Source organism: Lachancea thermotolerans, assembly GCF_000142805.1.
Source record: "Lachancea thermotolerans CBS 6340 chromosome F complete sequence".
NCBI lineage: Eukaryota > Fungi > Ascomycota > Saccharomycetes > Saccharomycetales > Saccharomycetaceae > Lachancea > Lachancea thermotolerans.
The window spans coordinates 1337376-1356306 of record NC_013082.1 but is presented as its reverse complement, the minus strand read 5'-3'; the positions used below and the strand labels follow the sequence as shown (position 1 = coordinate 1356306).

Genomic DNA, 18931 nt, shown 5'->3' with positions numbered 1-18931 from the left:
GCGTTATAACACATATTTACAAGAGAATTCCTAAATTATCTGAGTCAATCACCTGCAGTCCCTTTAGATTCCGCCAATGTTTCCGTTATCCCAAGAAGCGCATTTGCAAACTTCACAGTCGACTCATGCTCTTCTTCTTCCATAATTCCGCCACTGACAGCGTCGTCAATTTCAAATTCAAATCTAGAGTTACTGACACTTGTGGGCGCTTTTGTCATGAATGAAGTGTCTATCCCTCGCGGCAATTCCCAGTCGTTTTCAATCGCACACTTTATAAGAGATCTGTGGGTGAGAGGAAATCCTGCAGAAATAAGTTTTTGAAACCATGTATGTGCCTCTTCGATCTGACCTGATCTCAGATTTTGAAAAACCATCGCTGATATAACTTTGAAGTCCAGCTTCACCTTATGTTTATCCATCAATACAAGCAAAGAGGATATCTCTGTTCTCGTAAGCGCGTGATTATGGTACAAAACAAGTCCAAAGGGGGTTGATGCGTCACACTTAACAAACGGCTGTGTTTGAAAAAAGTCCTGGGCTAACACAAACGCAAGTCGGTGGTCTTTTAGCTGAAACCGCAAGTGATATATCAACACGTTAATGATTCCACAATCAGGCTGCACGAAGTAGTCCTCGTGGTTTATCATACAAGCCTTATACCTATGGTACAGGTCGATGATTAGCTGCTTCAACTCTGTACTAGGTGTTCCATTGCTGAAGTACTGGAGTATCACTCTGTATAACTCAGTCAGGACAACTGTATTTGGTAAAACTCGGTGAGCAAGAAAATTGGAAAGGTGAGACTTCTGAATCTTATTAGATTCAAAATCTCTTTCGAGCTGTGTCGCGTTTAAAACATTAACGGAGTTGTGCCTGAGAAGACTCCAGATTCCAAGTTCGTTCAAGAGCCGCAGAGTTTTAGGACTCGTGTATACGGTGGTAATATAGTCAACAATTATCTTCGGATCATTGAAAGCTCTCATTGTCGAAACAAGTTCTCCTATAACACTTTGCTTAAACTTAAAGCTTCGTTCCAGCGAGAGCTCCTGCGCAAAAGAGATGAGCTTGAGTACATGCGAATGCTGGCTGAGACTCCTAAGATATTGAATTGCAAGGAGGAAAGGTTTGTGGAGGAGTCGTGTGTCCAACTTTTGAGCAAGGACGAGGTCGGTGACCATTTTGAAGCTGTGAAGAAACATGTCGTAATTGCAAGTCAGTTTCAGATAGTTCAAAAGAGTATTTGTAAACTTTATGAAAAGAGCAATGCGCTGCTTTTCCGATAGATCGGAATTCTGTAGTTCTTTACCTTCAAGCCTGTTTAATAGGGCCGCAAAATAAAGTTTAATGTATCTCAAATCTTTTCGAGCCAAGACTGCAGTGACTATTTGATTAATCTGAGAAAAGTTGTAAAGCTTCTCAAACTTGCTTTGGAATATTTCGTGATGTTCAGGGTTGTGCAAGAAAACTTGAAAAGTGCCTAATTGGACCTCCATCTCGGAGCCTTTCAAGAGTCTGCGTAAGAAGAGGTTGCTCGATTTTGAAGAAAGCAAAACATCATTTTGAATTAGAAAATAATAGTGCTGAAATGTTTCATCCTTGCGCAAGTTTTGCCAGAACCACTGGTGCAATGTTTCAGGCACCAAGATACCATTAGTTCGCGCGATCTCGGGATAAAGTGCTTTTTGAAGCTTGATAATGCCATAAATGCGCTTTCTCTTCTCAGATACTGAATTGCTGCCCTTTTTAATAGACTCCAAGCTCGATACGAATGCTGTGTGCTGAGTAGGACCCGATCTCCTCATGAAAATCATTTTCACTAACTTTTCATCCATAACTCCTAAGCAGCGCATGTCCGCTAGTAATCCTGCATACTTTGAGTCATAGTGACGCTGTAGCTTATTCTTGAAGGTTTTGATTGAGGAATATTCCTCATTTGCTATTCTGCTTTGGACGTGATTTATAATTTCTAAAGTGCTTCTCTGCTTCAGATCGCCATGCAATCCTCGCTGCTTTGGACAGAAAAAGACACATGCCGGTCGGAATTGTGGTCGCGACCGAGCAGACCTCAATATCATCCAAGTTAACAGTTGCGTTTTTGGTAGCCGCGCTAGTTCTTCTTTTGCCTCATCTGTATACGTGATAGTGCAACTTTTTGACTGTTATGTTGTACGAATAGCTTTTTCCAATGTTCATGAATTACATCTATAGAAGCCAATAGTCAAACATCAACATCTAGCACCTGTGGAGCCGAAACTGCCTTTGTAACCCCTATTGGTTAAACCAGGAACTGTTGACAAACAAGAACCTAATGCTTTCGAATAAAACCAATGCTGGGGTTCCCAAAAGCTCAGTTAGCACACTTTTCAAGCGAACAGAAGTAATCGGGCGAGGAAAGTTCGGCATTGTCTACAAAGGTTATTACATCAAGACGAACAGGGTTTGTGCTATCAAAGTGCTGAATCTTGACTCTGCTGATGATGAGGTTGAAGATGTGCAAAAGGAGGTACAGTTCTTGTCTTCCCTAAAGCAAGTACCGAACATCACGCACTACTACGGTTCCTACTTAAACAATACAGAACTATGGGTAATCATGGAATACTGCGCAGGCGGATCTTTAAGGACGCTGCTCCGGCCCGGTAAAATCGGCGAACAGTATATCGGGGTCATTATGCGCGAACTGTTGATCGCGTTAATGCACATTCACAAGGACGGTGTTATTCACCGTGACATCAAGGCGGCAAATGTGCTTATTACCAATGATGGGCATATCAAACTGTGTGACTTTGGGGTCGCGGCACAGCTTTCTCAAACCAAAATCCGACGCCAAACAATGGCGGGTACGCCTTACTGGATGGCACCTGAAGTGATAATGGAAGGCGTCTACTACGATACGAAAGTTGATATATGGTCACTAGGCATAACCGCATACGAGATCGCCACAGGAAACCCACCATATTGTGATGTTGAAGCGCTTCGAGCAATGCAGCTTATTACAAAGTCTAAGCCGCCAAGGCTAGAAGGAAGGCAGCACTCTAGTGCTTTGAAAGAGTTTATTGCATTATGTCTTGATGAAGATCCGAAAGAACGGCCTTCGGCCGAGGAATTACTCAAGACTAAGTTTATCAGGCTGCATAAGAATGTGTCTGCATCAATTTTAAAGGAGCTTATAAGTCGGTATCTTCTGCACAGAGACAAGCATTCCAGAAGAGAGTCTAGCACCTCAGGTTTAGAGGAAGATGAGTCAGGTAAAGTTGACGGTAGTGAGCTCTTCGGCGATTCCAACGAACTCGATGTCAAATGGGATTTTGATTCGTTGAGCTCCAACGAATACATTATTGAAAATGACATCAACATAGACGCAATTCCTGAAGAGACAACTCCTAATGAACATTTTAGTTACGCATATCCAGAGGATGACTTGCTTTACCAGTCGAACCAAAAGTTTTACCACGGGACCACGATGGGCAAAGGCCACACGAACGTGACAATGAATAACTCCACCATTCAGGCATCCAACAACAACAACGCAACTTATAATAACACTACTTCGAACTATCAAAGCAAGCACACTCTCCCCAACACAAGCAAAAATTCTGAAACTAAAGCGTCTAAAGCTCTTTTGCAGCTATTCGAGGATGGGGACGATAACTCCACAGACGTTGACTACGCTAGGTCAGCTTCTGCTCTTGCAGGAAAACATGCTGACGATAATCTCAAATCCGCAACACCACTGCCTGATCGGGGCCAACATCCAGACGCATTCAAAGGGCCCATCTACCATAGTCAGAGTACTCCTTCTCTCCCAATGCTTCAAACGAATTTCAGTCAGCCCGTAATTTTGGGGCCTCCAAGTTCCACTGCTTTGCCTACTCCTATAGAAATTGAAATTCCGGAAGAATTGCCATTCGCCAAAGAAAATATGGGATCGTCTATCACAAAGCCGCGTTCCTCGACGGTTTCGGTGCCAAACAACAAGCCCAGCCCACTTATTCAGCGCAGACCAACAATCACTGGAGGCATGGGTTCGAGCGCGCTTTCACGCAACGACTCAGGCTTGTCTGGGTCCACCATGAAGACACTTCAGGAAGACAAGCAGAGACTCATGGCTCCTTCTTCAAATGGTATTAATAACAAACCCGGCGTTAGAAGCAGCTCTCCAATGAAGCTTGGTAACACTGCTTCGCCAAAAAAACCACTTCCCGTAACGCCGTCCACGAGCTCAGCTCCACTAGCGATGAAACCAGTACCTGGAGAAAAATCGGATATGTTGTTGAAACCACTCAATGGCGATGATAGCGAGGCGGGTCGCACTCGTATTAATCGCGACTTCAAGCGTCAGAATCCCAACCTGAAGCTGCAAATGCCGTCGCCAACATCACTTGTTCCTAATAAGCTCCTTGAAAATCCAAGTGTGCTATCCAATAATCCAGATGATGCAAACATAAATCAGTTTGGTTTCAACACGAGCACAGCAACCCTCCCTGTCGCGATGACCCCTGTCGTTGAGCGTAACATTGATCTCATGAAACGTAAGCCAAGCTGCGGTGCGAGTACCGGCAACGCTAGCAGAAGCAGCAGTGTCTCCCAAGAGGCAGGGAGCGCCGCGAGCAGCTCAACAGCAGCGCCGAGCGCTCTACCACAACCGTCTAATACGGCTTCTATTCCATCGGCTGTTAGCTCGGCGCCAGCAAATGCTGCGCTGATTGCGCCGGCCCCTTCTCTAACAATGGAAAGGCCACCTAGGCAACTACAGATGGACATGTTCCTTGACTTTCCAGACGACTTGCCCTCTGCTGAGGACTCCAGCGACCACCACCCTGACCGCAAATTTTTGGTTTTACGAGAGCTGGACTCTTTACTAAAAACAGTGGAGGATGGGCTTCCAGTCATGGAACATGCTCTCAAAGAAGCTTTTGCCAAAACTACAACTCCTGGTGAGAAGTAGTAGTTGACCGCGCTTCAAGACTGAACCGCGCTTACCCAGTATTCTCGTGACGCCATTTTCACGTGTATAGCATGTGCCTCATCTTACATAATACGTTTTCTCCCGAAATTCAAATTCTTTGCATTTTTCCCTGTTTGAAAAAAAAAGACCTAATACGAATTACCAATGTTACTATTAACACATCCGAAGGAAATTGTTGATTCGGGGATAGGAAGAGTTTAGGGCCTTATTGAAGAGATCAAAGCGCACACACAAAATTGCAGGCAGTTTTCAAACCACCACACTCGCTTAAATAAAAAAAACTCGGAAGAAAATGAGCTTGCATAGCGCGCACACGCTGGATACCTTACAGGAAGAGGCCGGGACTCCTAGAAGCAAACACAATGTTTCTACACAATCACCTGCACTGCGAGTGAAGACCGGACTATACCCGAAGCCTAGCAGTGGATCCAGCAATGGTAGCAAGACCATAGGATTAGGCATTGCACGTAGACCTAGCGACAATCTACTGATGAACTTAGCCCAGGAGCAGCAGAGGCAGCAGGGCCAGCCGTCAGCTGTGGTACCGCCGCCTTCGCGCAAACAACTGGTTTCCAGTAACGATAGACCGCTGTCCAACGAATCAATCTTAACACAAAACTCCGCATTATTTTCCTCTAATCCGAACTCCACCGCATCATCCTCCAGCGACAACTCGCGCGGTTCTTCTTTTATCGATGATCTCTCAACGGATAGTGTTAAGCGTATCGGTGACGAAACGACTTTCGCGGAAACTGACGGGGAATCCACAATAGACCTAACATCCACTTTAGGATCAGAAGTGTCCAACTCTACCCACCAGAGTCTGGTCTCCGCACCACCTAAGACCCGATATGTTTTTACAAATAGCTCCCTGACACGATCACAGGTGTCATTTTCAGCCAGCAGCCCCTCTCCTTTGAAAAACAACATAAGCCCTAACGCAGCCCCTAACAAGCTCTTTTCCAAATCGACATCTGCTTTATCACAACAACAGGTTTTGACTCCTTCTCAGAGGTATCGCCTGCGCAAAGAAAAAAACAAGACGGCATTACAGAATTCCATAAAGCAAAAGGAAAAGTTCTACGAGGAGCAGGAGAGCCCCAACACGGGTGGTTATACGAACGAAAGCGACATCGACAACTCTTTGATTTGGAACATTCCTGTAGCGTCAAACAGTACGAACTCGTTTCTGATGTCTCTGAAACCACCTCCAAAAACCACCAGATCCAAAAGCACGGGAGGGTTTTCAAGGTCTTCCTCTCAGCATTCTAACTTATCTGAGTCTAACTCTGGGTACCTCGACTACCATGAAATGCCACCGTCGCCAGTACCGGGCTTACACAAGACTTCTGATTTTGAATATCTCCAGAAAACTTCAGAGAGTTTGTCGACCATATACCAACACTCCTCGAATAGGTTTTCTCAAAGCAAACTATGGGAGCGGAACAGCTCAATGGAATTTTTGCCAATGCAGTTTAAAACAGCTAGTGATGAAGGAATGGAAGACCTAAGACTTGTTTCTGACGACAAAGTTCGGCTGTGTAGCCCCTCAAGGCCTACGTGGCTGCCCCCAAAGGTCGAGAGCGAAAGGAAGAGCCATGAGGAACAGATAAACAAAACAATGAGTATGGCCTCGATTGACTTGTTAGACAAAAGTCGCGAAAGAGAAGAGCGTCTTGTCCGCGACGAAACAAACCGACAAAAAATTGTACTGCTAATTGACCGAGGCTTAACTCGGCAGTCCTCGTTACACAATCTGAAAAAAATTATTTGGGATACGCAGTTAATGCCAGAGGTTCGAGCTCAAGTCTATGATAAAATTCTACAAAGCGAAAGTCGCTTGATATCGAAGTTATATATTGAGCCACTTCGAGACATCTCCAGTGTTATGGATAAAATGCATTTTCCTAGAAGCAAGCAAACGGAAATTGAGAGGCTCATTGCTCGTATCCCTGCAATTGAGGAATTGAAGGATGTTGAGGACTTGAAACATCTCCTCAAACTCAAATCGATTTCTAGCAAGGGACTATTACCTGGCGATGAGCTTTTATTCTTTCATCTTTTGATTGACGGCTCATTCTCCAATATTGAGCAAATATGGGAGATGGTTAACCTGATACAGCTTACATGCTTCAACGAAGTGACAGCAGAGAAGTTTGATGCTCGCGCTGTGGGCTCGCGTGGTGTGGTAGCGCACTATCTCTGCAAAAACGATGAGTTCAAAAACGAATTCAACTCTCGTTGCCTCAATATTGGAACATGGTGGAACGTGCTTCAGCGTGTCAACCATTCTCTCTTCATGTGGTGTTTGGACGTGATTGTCGCTCACAATAGTCAGTGCTTCAAAGCGTCTTCTATTCAGAAGGAGAAATTTGTTGATAAGCCATGGGAGCTGTACATGTCACAACACGTTGTTGTCAACTACAAAATCTTGGTATCCATGATGCTAAGTGTTCTACTTAACTATCATTTTGGCTTTAACGACTTGATCTCGTTGGCCGATTTACAGGACAAGGAATTCCGTATACCCTGTCCCATGGACACCTTACTCGATGAATCTTCGGTTTATGAGGTGTTTGTCAAGAAATGGCGTCATTACTATAAGAAGTTCTGAATTGAACGCGGTTGGATTGGGTTTTCAGATATATTTCGAAATTTGTATAAATGGTGTATTTAAATTTGAAGCATTTTTTTTCGGACTTCAATAATGAAGATATGGATTGCGAAAGCTCAAACTCATAGATAAGAGACAGGTCTCGAGGAATCCATCAAGAAGACCTGAGTGAGTGGTTATGTCGTGTTCCTACCGAGCGTTGCCACATATCTCGACCGTAGCTGGCTCGATCTCCTTCCTGTCATCGTTTATCGCCCAAATTCCACAAGTCTTGGAAACATACGTTGATAAAACAGTTGAAGGGCTCTCGCCACTGTTTCTACTCGCTTGGCTGTTCGGCGATATCACTACGCTTATAGGCGCTACTTTAACCAACCAACTACCCTTTCAGATTATACTGGCGCTATATTTCCTTGCCAATGATCTTTTCATCTGCGGACAATACTACTACTACGGCGTTATGCACAATAATGAGCTTGCCACGCCCGGGCATGAGTACAAGACTTCTGACGAAAGGCTGGCTCTCGTCAGGAGCCGCGGCACCGAACTGAGCATCGGCGCTGGCGCGCAGCGCAGATCCTGGATTGCAAGTTTGTTATGCTTCGGATCTCAGGCCAACGCCATGCCTCTGGCGATCATCACTGAAAGCAACAGCAACAGCCCATCCTCATCTGGTCTTGGTATGGCTCTTGCGTGGGCTGGCGCCATGTGCTACGTTTCTGCGAGAATCCCTCAGTTAATCAAAAATTACAAGCGCAAGTCCACAGATGGTCTTTCTCCATTCCTTTTCATCAACACCCTGATCGCTAACCTGACTTACACCATCAGCATATTCACCAGCTGCGAATTTCTGTCAAACGATGACAGGCTGGGGTTTGCAATGAGCGAGCTGCCTTTTATCATTGGAAGTACTGGAACCATTTTGTTCGACCTAATCTACTTCTACCAGCATTACATCCTATATGCTCCAGACATGCGTCTTAGGGAGCTTGAAGCACGCGTCGACGGTTCCAACCCTGAAGAGGAGAGGGTCGCCCCAGTCAACGAGGCCACACCATTATTGTAGGTCCCGTGCGCCATCAAAACTAGCTTGGTTAACGCTCAGAGTCTGCATATGAAATCTGGACATCTCCATTAAGTGCCGTTTGGGTTTGCATGGCACCGTGCCAGCTAATAAAGTTTATTTAACCGTCTTCAGAAAGTTAGGTGAGCATTCCTCACTCTTTCTGTAACTTTCGAGAACTTTAGGCTCCCCTCGTAAGGAATTTTTTCGAACATTTAGTATTTATAGAGAAAGGGGAGTATACATAACAATATTTTGTCTTCGACTAGCTTCAGCAGTACAGGCAAAGAACCGATCTACATCGACACTTGCCAGTAATATTCAATCCAAATAGCATATAGAGTCTCAATCCTCAATGGTTTACGTTTCTGAAACAGTCAAGCTCAACAACGGCCTTGAAATGCCCCTAGTGGGACTGGGGTGCTGGAAGATTCCTAACGAAGTTTGCGCTTCCCAAGTCTACGAAGCTATCAAGCTGGGATACAGGCTTTTCGACGGGGCTCAAGACTACGGCAACGAGAAAGAAGTTGGCCAAGGCATCCGCAAGGCCATTGACGAAGGGATCGTTAAAAGAGAAGATCTGTTCGTGGTTTCAAAACTGTGGAACTCCTACCACGACCCTAAAAATGTGAAGAAGGCCTTGAAGAGAACCCTACAAGATCTCGGCCTCGAGTACCTAGACTTGTTCTACATCCACTTTCCATTGGCGTTCAAGTTCGTGCCTTTCGAGGAAAGATATCCTCCAGGCTTCTACACCGGCGCCGAGGACGAAAAGAAGGGTGTGATTAGCCTAGAAAAGGTCACAGTCCTCGACACCTACCGCGCTTTGGAGCAGTGCGTCGATGAAGGTCTCATCAAGGCCATTGGGGTATCGAACTTCCGCGGAATCCTTCTTCACGACCTATTGGCCGGGGCTAAGATTCCTCCAGCCTGCTTGCAAATCGAGCACCACCCTTACCTTACGCAAGAGAAGCTAGTGGAGTACTGCAAACAGCAGGGGATTCAGGTGGTCGCATACTCTTCTTTCGGCCCACAGTCCTTCTTGGAGATGGACTCGCAACTTGCCAAGAGCACTCCTACTCTGTTTGAACATGATGTTGTGAAAAAGGTGGCCAACAACCACGGAGTGTCTACTTCAGAGGTTTTGTTGAGATGGGCGACCCAAAGACGCGTTGCCATCATTCCAAAATCTTCGAAGAAGGAGAGATTGTTGAACAATCTGCAAATAAACGAGAAGTTAACACTCTCGGATGAAGAGCTACAGGAGATTTCCTCTTTGAACAAGGATATCCGCTTCAATGACCCTTTCAACTGGCTTGACATGAAGTTCCCAGTCTTCGCTTGATTGCGCAGACATTTAATTTTTGATGACCCAAATATGAACGAGTAGCCGCTCTAGGACTGCGGGCGGCTTGGCACCGTTGGGGTTTGGTACAGCTTCGAGAAGGACGAATGATGCCACCTTTTAGACTAGTTTCGTCAGCTCTCACCAGATGCGTTCTCGAGACCCTAATGTGTAGACACTATGTACGATCCCTTGTTGCTATCTATGAAATATAAGATTGCCGCCCAGTAAACATAAAAGACGGAAACTTCAGGGGAAGCGCCGAGATTACAGTTAGCTCGCTAAGATACTGAGTGCTTCTTGGCATTCCAGTGATTATTTACTGTCCTCGTAATCCAGTTTGCTGGTCTCTAGATGATATCACATAAAAAGCGCACAGCTCATGTTCAGAGGCACCGGGAACAGGGAAGTCATAGATCGGTCTGATTTTGAAGGGACACTTTTATACCATTCCTCTCCACATGTATCTCCTGATCCACAAAATGCATTCCAAGTATATTTTTCATTTTCTCGCTGCTCTAAGCTGTGCCATTTCGAGCATGAGGAAGCTATCTCCTTAACTGCCAACCATATCAGGTGGCAATGCCCCCTTTACTGCAATGATGCCAATATTATACCAAAAATGGGGTTGAAGACACGGCATTGCAGCTACGCTTGCGGTAGTATGACGCTATTTTGAAACTCTCGCTCCACTCGATCCTCTTTTGCGAACACATCCATGCTCAATCTCGTAAAAGTCCCCCAGCTACACTAACTATCTATGGGCTTTGTCTCCAGGAACCCTCTGCGGATTGCCCATGCCAAGCGTTTTCCAAAATAGCCGTTTAGAATCGTGTCACCTGCAGAACAACGTGGGTCTCAGCATACGAAGCTCACTAACAGAGGTTCATTTGTCCCATCAAGGTCCGCTACGTACATCTACAGGCCGCCAACGAAGACCACGCCCTTCGCGCACTCGCAAAATGCCACAGAGCATCCAGTTCCTCGCACCCGAGCCTATAAACCTTGTGAACAACGAGCCTTCCGCAGACGAGGTGACAGGCAGCTCTTTGCACTTCAAGAACATCACAGTGGGCAGCTGCACGATCGTCAACAGCCAAAATAACAAGTTCTCCGTATGGCAACTCGAGGTCACCCTTTCTCCAACTGGAACAAGTGGTGCGGGCAGCCCTCACATTCGGGTCTATAAGAGGTACACAGATTTCGAGCTCTTCCGCGAAAAGTTGCTACGCTCTCTGACACCCGCTCTGAGACCCTGTGTACCGCAGCTGCCGCCCAAGGTGTCGTGGTACGAATCATGGCACTATGGCCAGGCCAATTTCAAGAGTAGCTGGCTAGCTCGTCGCCGCGCTGGGCTTGAGTACTTTCTCAACCAAGTGTTACTTAATGACAAGGTGCTGACAGAAGCCTTGCCATGTGTCAAGGAGTTTCTAGAGAAATAAGCTTCTTCTAGACTACTTGAGTTAAGACGCGCTTGTGTGATTACTCAATTTTCGGGCTCTAGATCCATGAACTTTTCATTTGTCAAGGTTCTAGGATGTCACATTTAAGCTTTCAAGTCCAGAACTATTGCCCTGATTTGTCAGTTGTAATTTTTTCCAGGAATATAAAAGGTCGAGCAGGTGCAAAAGGGACTTGGGAACGATTTCCGTAATGCTCTTGAAACCACTAACAAGATCATTCAGATCATCCCCGCTATTTCAATCACCTAAAAGAATGGTTCACCATAGAGTTACTATTATCGGTTCCGGCCCAGCCGCTCACACCGCTGCTATTTACCTGGCGAGAGCTGAGATTAAGCCCACAATGTACGAGGGCATGTTCGCCAACGGCGTCGCCGCAGGTGGCCAGTTGACCACCACAACAGACATCGAGAACTTCCCAGGTTTCCCGGAGGGTATGTCTGGCAGCGAGCTGATGGACAGAATGAAGAAGCAGTCTGAGAGATTCGGCACCGACATCATTACTGAAACTGTGGCGAAGGTTGACGTCACTAGCAGACCTTTCAAGTTCTGGACTGAATTCAACGAAGACGCCGAACCAAACACCACTGACGCCTTGATCTTGGCCACCGGTGCCTCCGCAAAGAGAATGAACCTCCCCGGTGAGGAGACCTACTGGCAGCAGGGTATCTCCGCGTGCGCGGTTTGTGACGGTGCTGTGCCAATCTTCAGAAACAAGCCTTTGGCTGTTATTGGCGGTGGTGACTCTGCGTGCGAAGAGGCCTGCTTCTTGACCAAGTACGGTTCTAAGATTTACATGTTGGTCAGAAAGGACCATCTGCGTGCGTCTACCATTATGCAAAGACGTGCCGAAAAGAACGAGAAGATCGAGATCCTATACAACACTGTCGCGCTCGAAGCCAAGGGTGACGGCAAGTTCTTGAACGCCTTGAGAATCAAGAACGTCCAGACCAACGAGGAGTCGGACTTGCCCGTCAACGGTCTCTTCTACGCCATCGGTCACACACCAGCAACTTCCTTGTTGGCTGGCCAAGTCGACCTTCACGAGAATGGCTACGTGAAGACCGTCCCAGGTTCTGCTTTGACCTCTGTGCCAGGTGTTTTCGCTGCTGGTGATGTCCAGGACTCTAGATACAGACAGGCTGTCACCTCTGCTGGCTCGGGCTGCATGGCCGCCCTGGACGCTGAGAAGTTCTTGGCCGAGCAAGAATAAACTTTGTAAAACTTAATGAGCATATAGATTTTTAATCAAAACGATACAGATTGTTTTCGGAAATGGTGCTTTTTGCCTACAGAAAAGGACTTGCCTCAAGAAACCACGTACACGGACTCTATATAGCTTCTAGTATTATATGGCCCCTGCATTGCAATCAATGCTTTCTCAACTGAAGAGACCTGACTTGCTCTTCCATTGTTTTTACCTTGGCCTGCACCTCCTCGAGATCTCCATTTAGCCTAATTCTCTCATTCACGATGTTTTGTTCCCACTGTCTAAACCGCTGCTCTTCAGCCTTCACTTGGTCGGTGAAGTACTTCTTCAAGGCGTTCTCCTCCTCTTTGAACTGTGGATTGTGTGAGAGCTTTCTAGCTGGTGCCCTGGTTGGTAGCGAAGGATCCTCGGACGCGCCAGAGCCTTCGAGACGCAGCCTCCTGTAGGCCTCATAGTGGAGCTCTTCGGTGGACAAGACTAGGTCTAATAGGTTGGTTCTCAACAGCAAACTTCTCAGCTTGCGGAAGTCGCAGTGCGCATCGTTCTCCACCTCCACAAGGCCCCATGGGTATTTCCTAGCAGGCACAACTGAGCCCTGGCCGTTGTCGAACTTTGTCTCGGAGCCGATTATGGCGAACGGCATCGACTCGATGAGCTGTCTGGCGTGTTCCATAACAGCAGGATCTGGGGTTTCGGACTCGTCCAGAGGCGGAGTGAAAATGCGGATTTCTTGCGCTTCGATCACTTGTCTGATCCTCAGCTTGAAGGCCTGTAGCTCTTTGGCTGTCAACGTGTCAGACTTGGCAATCACGGGGATCAGGTTGGCCCTCGAGGAAATGCGTTTCATGGTCTCAATGTCCAGAGGCTTCAGCCCGTGGCCTGTGGGTCTAATAAAGTACAGCACAGCGTGCACTCTCAGGTCGAATTTGACGTCACGGTGGGGCTGCTGCTCTTGACGCATGTAGGAGTCGTGCTGCTCGTCGATGAAGTCGACGATTGTCTGCCACGATTTATTGTTGTTGACATTGTCGCCGAATCCCGGTGTGTCAATCACGTTGACCCTGAGCGAGAAGTTCTTCTCTTCGAGCACGGCACGCAGCACATCAATCTCTACAGTGCGCTTGATTGGCTGGTGGCGACGCTGTTGGGGGTCTGCATGCTTCAGCGTGGTCTGGAACAGCGTGTTGATAAAGGTTGTCTTACCCAATCCCGACTCACCGCAGACCATCAAAGTGAAAGTCCCGCCGCTATTGGACACAATCTTGTAGCGCTGGTTAGGCAGGTTGGAAACGCCAACAAGTGTAGTTTCAGAACTCATATCCAAAGCTTTGTTTAGGCTCAATTGCTTGCGGTTTGCGCCTCCAGTTCTCTCGAGAATTTAGGTTTACACTTAGATCTCTCTTAGAATGTGTGAAATTTTTTTGATCTCATCTACGTGTTTAGAGGGTAACAAGACAGTAACAGCGAGCGGAGTGCCGCTAGCTTTGTTTAGGAATGTTAATGAAAGACTGTAGGATCCGGGGGGTCGACCCCAAAGCAGCGTACTCCTGCCTTTGTTGCAGCTCCTACGATTCCATGAAGTGATGTTGTTTCGTGGATAGTGATTTATATGGGACTGGTGTGCTTCCAGTGCGTATAGTACGCCAGCCAGTGCTGACTGGATCTTGGGAGAGTCCTAGAGTGCTTCGAGGGTTTAGCGGTTTCTCTAGCGGTTTTGATTCCCGCGTTATTTGTGTTGAAACGATTTTGTTTGTTCTTTAGGAGGCCCTTAATTAATTCACTAAAAAACGTGAGAATTGACTGGTATCAGCGATCTCTTATCGAAGTTTGAAGAGCTAAAGCTCGCCAATCGCTACTTGCATCTAAGAATGAGTGAATTGAGCTCCTACACTAAGCTTTTATTACAGTTTCCTCCGAAGCTCAGCCCTCAAGACCTGGGGAAAGCTATTGAACTGATCATAGACTCTCTGGCAAGCGACCCACAGCCATCTGTCGAAGTTTATGTGCCAATCGCGAGTTTCTTGAGTAGTTTGCGGGCTACCGGGCTAGACCTGAAAGCGGAATATATCTCGGAGGCGGCTAAGACTGTGCTGAAATACTCAGACGTGGTGGAATCGGCAGCAGAGCCCTCGTCCGACATCATCCTCGACATTGTGGGCACGGGTGGGGACGGACAGAACACGTTCAATGTTTCGACATCATCCGCCATTGTCGCTTCGGGAATCCCAGGCATCAAGGTCTGCAAACACGGCGGAAAGTCCTCGACGTCAAACAGCGGCGCCGGCGACCTGATTGGCGTGCTCGGCTGCGATAGCTCGAAGGTGAACGCGCGCTCGGTGCCGCGGCTGTGGGCCGGCAACTCTTTCCTCTTCCTGCTCGCTCCGTACTTCCACGACGGCATGCGCCATGTGGCTCTGCTACGCAAACTGCTGAAGATACCCACGATTTTTAACGTTCTGGGCCCTTTGCTGCATCCGGTGGACCAGGTTCAAAAGCGCGTGCTAGGAGTATACTCTGAGGCCCTGGGGCCCGAGTACGCGCGCGCCGCTGCGCTTGTGTACCCTGACAGCGAGACTTTTGTCGTATGGGGCCATGTGGGGCTGGACGAGGTTTCCCCCACAGGCAAGACCACCGTCTGGCACACCAAGCCACATTCCACGGAGATCTTGTCTTTTGAGATTGACCCCTCATTTTTTGGTCTACAGGAGCACTCTCTCAAAGACTGTGCCTCCTTGGGGCCGCAGGAGAACGCCAAGATCCTCAAGGCTATCTTGGGCGGTCGCTACCACAAGGGCGAGAACGGTGTCTACGACTACATCTTGTTAAACACAGCGGTCCTGTATTGCCTCAGCACCGGCACGAAGAATTGGAAAGAAGGTATTCAGGCTGCAGAGGACTCTATTCACTCCGGACGTGCCCTCCAGTCGCTCGAACATTTCATCGTTAGTACCAGTGCGCTGTAAGAACATTTTCCATACTTTGTTGACGAAATAATACTCTAAAACGTACAAGATATTTGTGGTTTTGCCCTGCAAATTCCATTCCCAACTACCCTGCCCTTAGTAACACTGCCGATGCTGGTCGCGAAGGAATATCCAGTTACTTTGGCGCTCTTCTCTTTATAAGTAGATAGTTAAAGAGGCCTGGTCTCGAGATCAGTCATCACGTGATGTAGTCTAAATCGCCCAGCGCGTCGCACAAACATGGCCTTTGGCGATGATGTTTACACCGGCTAAATGATAAACAGTAAGGACAGTGGCTAAGATGTCCGATTCCCCAGGGACTCCCAATGGGAAAGACACGATCCGCAACTATGAATTCACGCCCATCGGATATGTGAAGGAGAGGGAGACTTCGGTGCCTGCCGTGGCCAACAGTGACTCGCGAAAACGGTCATCGCCCTACCGGTCCCCGGCTGCAGACGACGACGGCCCGCCACAGAAAGCTTTCAGGGCTGACGACACGCTGAATTCTACGCGCATATTCAATGACTCTTCCTTTGATGACACGCTGCCGTCCCAGAGCGTAATGAATAGTGTGAGGATAAACGGTGTATCCGATCTGCACGATAATGGGATTGAGGAGGAGAACGGCGGCGCGTCCAACCCTTTGAAGGAGCAGCAGGAAACTCTCTACAAGCTAAATGTTGAAAACTACAATCTCAGAGTCAAATGCAACAGTCTGTTGAAGTTTCTGAATAACGTAACGGACGAAGGAGAACTCCGAAAGAACCTCGCGGTGATAGACGAGCTGCAAGAATGGAAGGGCAAATACCAGGAACTCAAAAAGGCCTATAGAAGCTTGCAGCTTAAGTTCGATCAGTCCGAACACAAGGATCAAGCGGATCTTGAACAAGACGCACGTTCAAACGAGAAGGAGATGCGAAGCCTGCAGAAAAAGCTACAAGAGTATCAAGAACAAGTCACGCAGTCAAAAAAGCTTGTGGAGAGCTTGGAAAACAAGCTTGGAAACTCGGCCAGCGGTTCTAAAGAGATAAAAGAGCAATTTGAGCACAAATCTAGTCTCTTACAAGAGAGAATTGACAAGCTTGAATCCGAGCTAGCTGCAAAGGACAAAGAGCTTGAAATCAATAGAAATGAAATCAAAAACCTTCAGAACGACTTGCAAAAAGCGAATCACGACTCCAGCTCTTTGGCAGATCAAAAACTGCAAACGAGGTCAAAAGAAATCGAAAATCTGAATAACAGATTGAAGAGCGCTGTTCGTGAGCGAGAAGCAGCGGAGCATCTCTTGAAAGAATCACAAAATGCCTTGCGCTCTTTGCGAGCGGAGCTTTCTACCTTACGCCAAGAAAGCGACCGAAAGCTCGACGACTTGTCGGTAGCCAAAGAGAAGTCTGAGCGAGTGTTAAAGGAAAGACTCGAAGAGAGAACTTCCCAGAGTGAGAGGCTGCAGCAACGCGCCAACTCTCTTGAACAAAACGCTGCAGAATTGAGTTCTAGGCTCCAGTTACGAGATCAGCGTATCAAAGCATTGGAGGATGAAGCTCGAGAGCTCCAAAAGATGAATCAGCGCATTCAGGACTTGAATGATGGAAAGGACTCTGAAAAATTACAGGCCCAAAATCAGAAGCTGGATGGCCTGCGGTCAGAGATCGAACGCATCAAGAATGAAAAGGAGGAACTTGAGAGGGATAATGACAAGCTGAAGAAAAGAATTGTGGCGCAAGCAACCAAATCTCCGGCGCTGAAGGCTAACTCCCGGAAAAGTTTAGAAAAAGACGCCGAGGCGGAGAAACTAAGGTCTCGAGTGCGAGAGCTTGAACAAGAACTAAGAGTATCCAAGGACGCATTGAACAAGCTTCGTCATAACTACCGCCGAGATACAGATGAACTCAAACTGCAGCTTGAGGGCGCTGAGACTGATCAAGTGTCAGCGAAGAGGAGTCTGGAAAAAGAGATTGATAGGCTGAAGTTTGAAATAGATTCCCTACGAGAATCCAGAAAGGACGAAATCGCCATTATGGAGAACCGTTTCAACCTGCTAAGGCGAGAAAATGAGCAGCTGTCAGGCCAAGGTGGATCTCAGCTCGCCAGCTTGCAAAAGTCCCTCACTGAAAAGCAGAAAGAGATAAATGAGCTGGTGCAAAGGTGTAGTGATAACACAATGGATAGGTTGAAACTGAATAGAGAGTTGGCAAAAGCACAGGAAGCTGAGTCCGAAGGAAAACGAGAAGCTTCCAAACTTTCAGCGCGCTTAGAGTTTATTACAAAAGAGTTTGTGAAATACAAAGAGGCAAAGACCCAAGGTGGGGAAGCTGGCGCGGACCGCCTCAACGAAAAGTGGTCTGAGAAGTACCAACATATGAAGCAGAGACTTCTGAACGAACTCAAAGTCCTGCAAGAGGAAAACCTAGAACTCGAACGAGCCACGCTGGAAAGGAAAGGAAGCGCCGGCTCTGGAACTTACAATGTAGGCATGTCTTCGCTGCAGGACCAGCTCGATTACTACAGATTGAAATATCATCGGGAGGTCGCCCATACAAACGACCTAAACGTCATGAACGATTACCTCAACCGCGTGCTGAGAGCCAGCGCCCAGCACGTTCGTCTTGATATCCTGAAGCTGGAAAATGAGGCGCCACCCGATGCATTTCCCGAGTTCACTTACCGCGGCAGGCTGCGATTTAAAACTGTAGCTTTGTTTGTCCTGGCAGCAGTGCGCGTCCAGCGCGTAAGTTTGAAGCTTCGCTGGGATTCACAGCGCCTCAACTATCTTCAGAAGAAGATCGCATTGGAACAAGACAAGATAACCTGGTAAATTCAAACCGATAGAAAGCCCTTCATATTCTCCGCTCTGTATTTCTAGTTAATTCACGGTGTTCTCGCACGATATCGTCCAGCCGCGGCCTGAAGGTTTGCACAATGCTGTCGATTTGGTCGAGCATGTCAAAATGAGTCTCGAGTTCCTCGCATTTTTGCAGGATCCGACGCATCTCCTCGATGTTGATATCAATAGCGTCTCCAATAATGCCCTGTTCAACAAGTTGGTTCTGCTGTCGGCAAATTTCGGTTGTGCTAAGTTGTATCGATGTAACATGGTCTTGTATCCTGTATAATAAGTAATCGTAGTCGACACTTAACCGGTCAATTCCAAACGGGTCTCTTGTCCCTTCGGCCGCTCCCTCATTTTGTGCGGAGTCGTGTGCATGCCCACTGTTACTATCTGGAGCGCTCATGTCTCAGCAAGTTACGCGATGAGTTCAAGTTATCTAGCTTTCTGATCACTTTTTTCCACCTTACAATCTTC

At 47.2% G+C, this 18931-nt stretch overlaps 11 protein-coding genes across 11 annotated transcripts; 8 read left to right on the top strand and 3 right to left on the bottom strand.

Moving 5' to 3' along the window:
• Nucleotides 1-44: 44 nt before the first annotated feature.
• On the bottom strand, nucleotides 45-2075 carry ATP22 (Atp22p; the record flags this gene model as incomplete). Its single annotated transcript, XM_002554865.1, has 1 exon — nucleotides 45-2075. One exon carries the CDS (start codon nucleotides 2073-2075, stop codon nucleotides 45-47), a length of 2031 nt encoding a protein of 676 aa, XP_002554911.1.
• Nucleotides 2076-2308: 233 nt separating this feature from the next.
• On the top strand, nucleotides 2309-4945 carry KIC1 (putative serine/threonine protein kinase KIC1; the record flags this gene model as incomplete). Its single annotated transcript, XM_002554864.1, has 1 exon — nucleotides 2309-4945. The coding sequence occupies one exon, from the start codon at nucleotides 2309-2311 to the stop codon at nucleotides 4943-4945; it is 2637 nt and encodes an 878-aa protein (XP_002554910.1).
• A 313-nt stretch (nucleotides 4946-5258) lies between these two features.
• On the top strand, nucleotides 5259-7580 carry KLTH0F16654g (KLTH0F16654p; the record flags this gene model as incomplete). The annotated part of the gene is made up of 1 exon (XM_002554863.1): nucleotides 5259-7580. One exon carries the CDS (start codon nucleotides 5259-5261, stop codon nucleotides 7578-7580), a length of 2322 nt encoding a protein of 773 aa, XP_002554909.1.
• Nucleotides 7581-7758: 178 nt separating this feature from the next.
• YPQ2 (Ypq2p) lies at nucleotides 7759-8646 on the top strand (the record flags this gene model as incomplete). Its single annotated transcript, XM_002554862.1, has 1 exon — nucleotides 7759-8646. One exon carries the CDS (start codon nucleotides 7759-7761, stop codon nucleotides 8644-8646), a length of 888 nt encoding a protein of 295 aa, XP_002554908.1.
• Nucleotides 8647-8998: 352 nt separating this feature from the next.
• On the top strand, nucleotides 8999-9988 carry GRE3 (trifunctional aldehyde reductase/xylose reductase/glucose 1-dehydrogenase (NADP(+)); the record flags this gene model as incomplete). The annotated part of the gene is made up of 1 exon (XM_002554861.1): nucleotides 8999-9988. The coding sequence occupies one exon, from the start codon at nucleotides 8999-9001 to the stop codon at nucleotides 9986-9988; it is 990 nt and encodes a 329-aa protein (XP_002554907.1).
• Nucleotides 9989-10785: 797 nt separating this feature from the next.
• On the top strand, nucleotides 10786-11430 carry YPT35 (Ypt35p; the record flags this gene model as incomplete). Its single annotated transcript, XM_002554860.1, has 1 exon — nucleotides 10786-11430. One exon carries the CDS (start codon nucleotides 10786-10788, stop codon nucleotides 11428-11430), a length of 645 nt encoding a protein of 214 aa, XP_002554906.1.
• A 211-nt stretch (nucleotides 11431-11641) lies between these two features.
• KLTH0F16566g (thioredoxin-disulfide reductase) lies at nucleotides 11642-12664 on the top strand (the record flags this gene model as incomplete). Its single annotated transcript, XM_002554859.1, has 1 exon — nucleotides 11642-12664. One exon carries the CDS (start codon nucleotides 11642-11644, stop codon nucleotides 12662-12664), a length of 1023 nt encoding a protein of 340 aa, XP_002554905.1.
• Nucleotides 12665-12821: 157 nt separating this feature from the next.
• Nucleotides 12822-13979, bottom strand: CDC12 (septin CDC12; the record flags this gene model as incomplete). The annotated part of the gene is made up of 1 exon (XM_002554858.1): nucleotides 12822-13979. The coding sequence occupies one exon, from the start codon at nucleotides 13977-13979 to the stop codon at nucleotides 12822-12824; it is 1158 nt and encodes a 385-aa protein (XP_002554904.1).
• Nucleotides 13980-14529: 550 nt separating this feature from the next.
• Nucleotides 14530-15624, top strand: TRP4 (anthranilate phosphoribosyltransferase; the record flags this gene model as incomplete). Its single annotated transcript, XM_002554857.1, has 1 exon — nucleotides 14530-15624. One exon carries the CDS (start codon nucleotides 14530-14532, stop codon nucleotides 15622-15624), a length of 1095 nt encoding a protein of 364 aa, XP_002554903.1.
• A 301-nt stretch (nucleotides 15625-15925) lies between these two features.
• SPC110 (Spc110p) lies at nucleotides 15926-18442 on the top strand (the record flags this gene model as incomplete). The annotated part of the gene is made up of 1 exon (XM_002554856.1): nucleotides 15926-18442. One exon carries the CDS (start codon nucleotides 15926-15928, stop codon nucleotides 18440-18442), a length of 2517 nt encoding a protein of 838 aa, XP_002554902.1.
• Nucleotides 18443-18464: 22 nt separating this feature from the next.
• CNL1 (Cnl1p) lies at nucleotides 18465-18860 on the bottom strand (the record flags this gene model as incomplete). Its single annotated transcript, XM_002554855.1, has 1 exon — nucleotides 18465-18860. The coding sequence occupies one exon, from the start codon at nucleotides 18858-18860 to the stop codon at nucleotides 18465-18467; it is 396 nt and encodes a 131-aa protein (XP_002554901.1).
• Nucleotides 18861-18931: the final 71 nt, after the last annotated feature.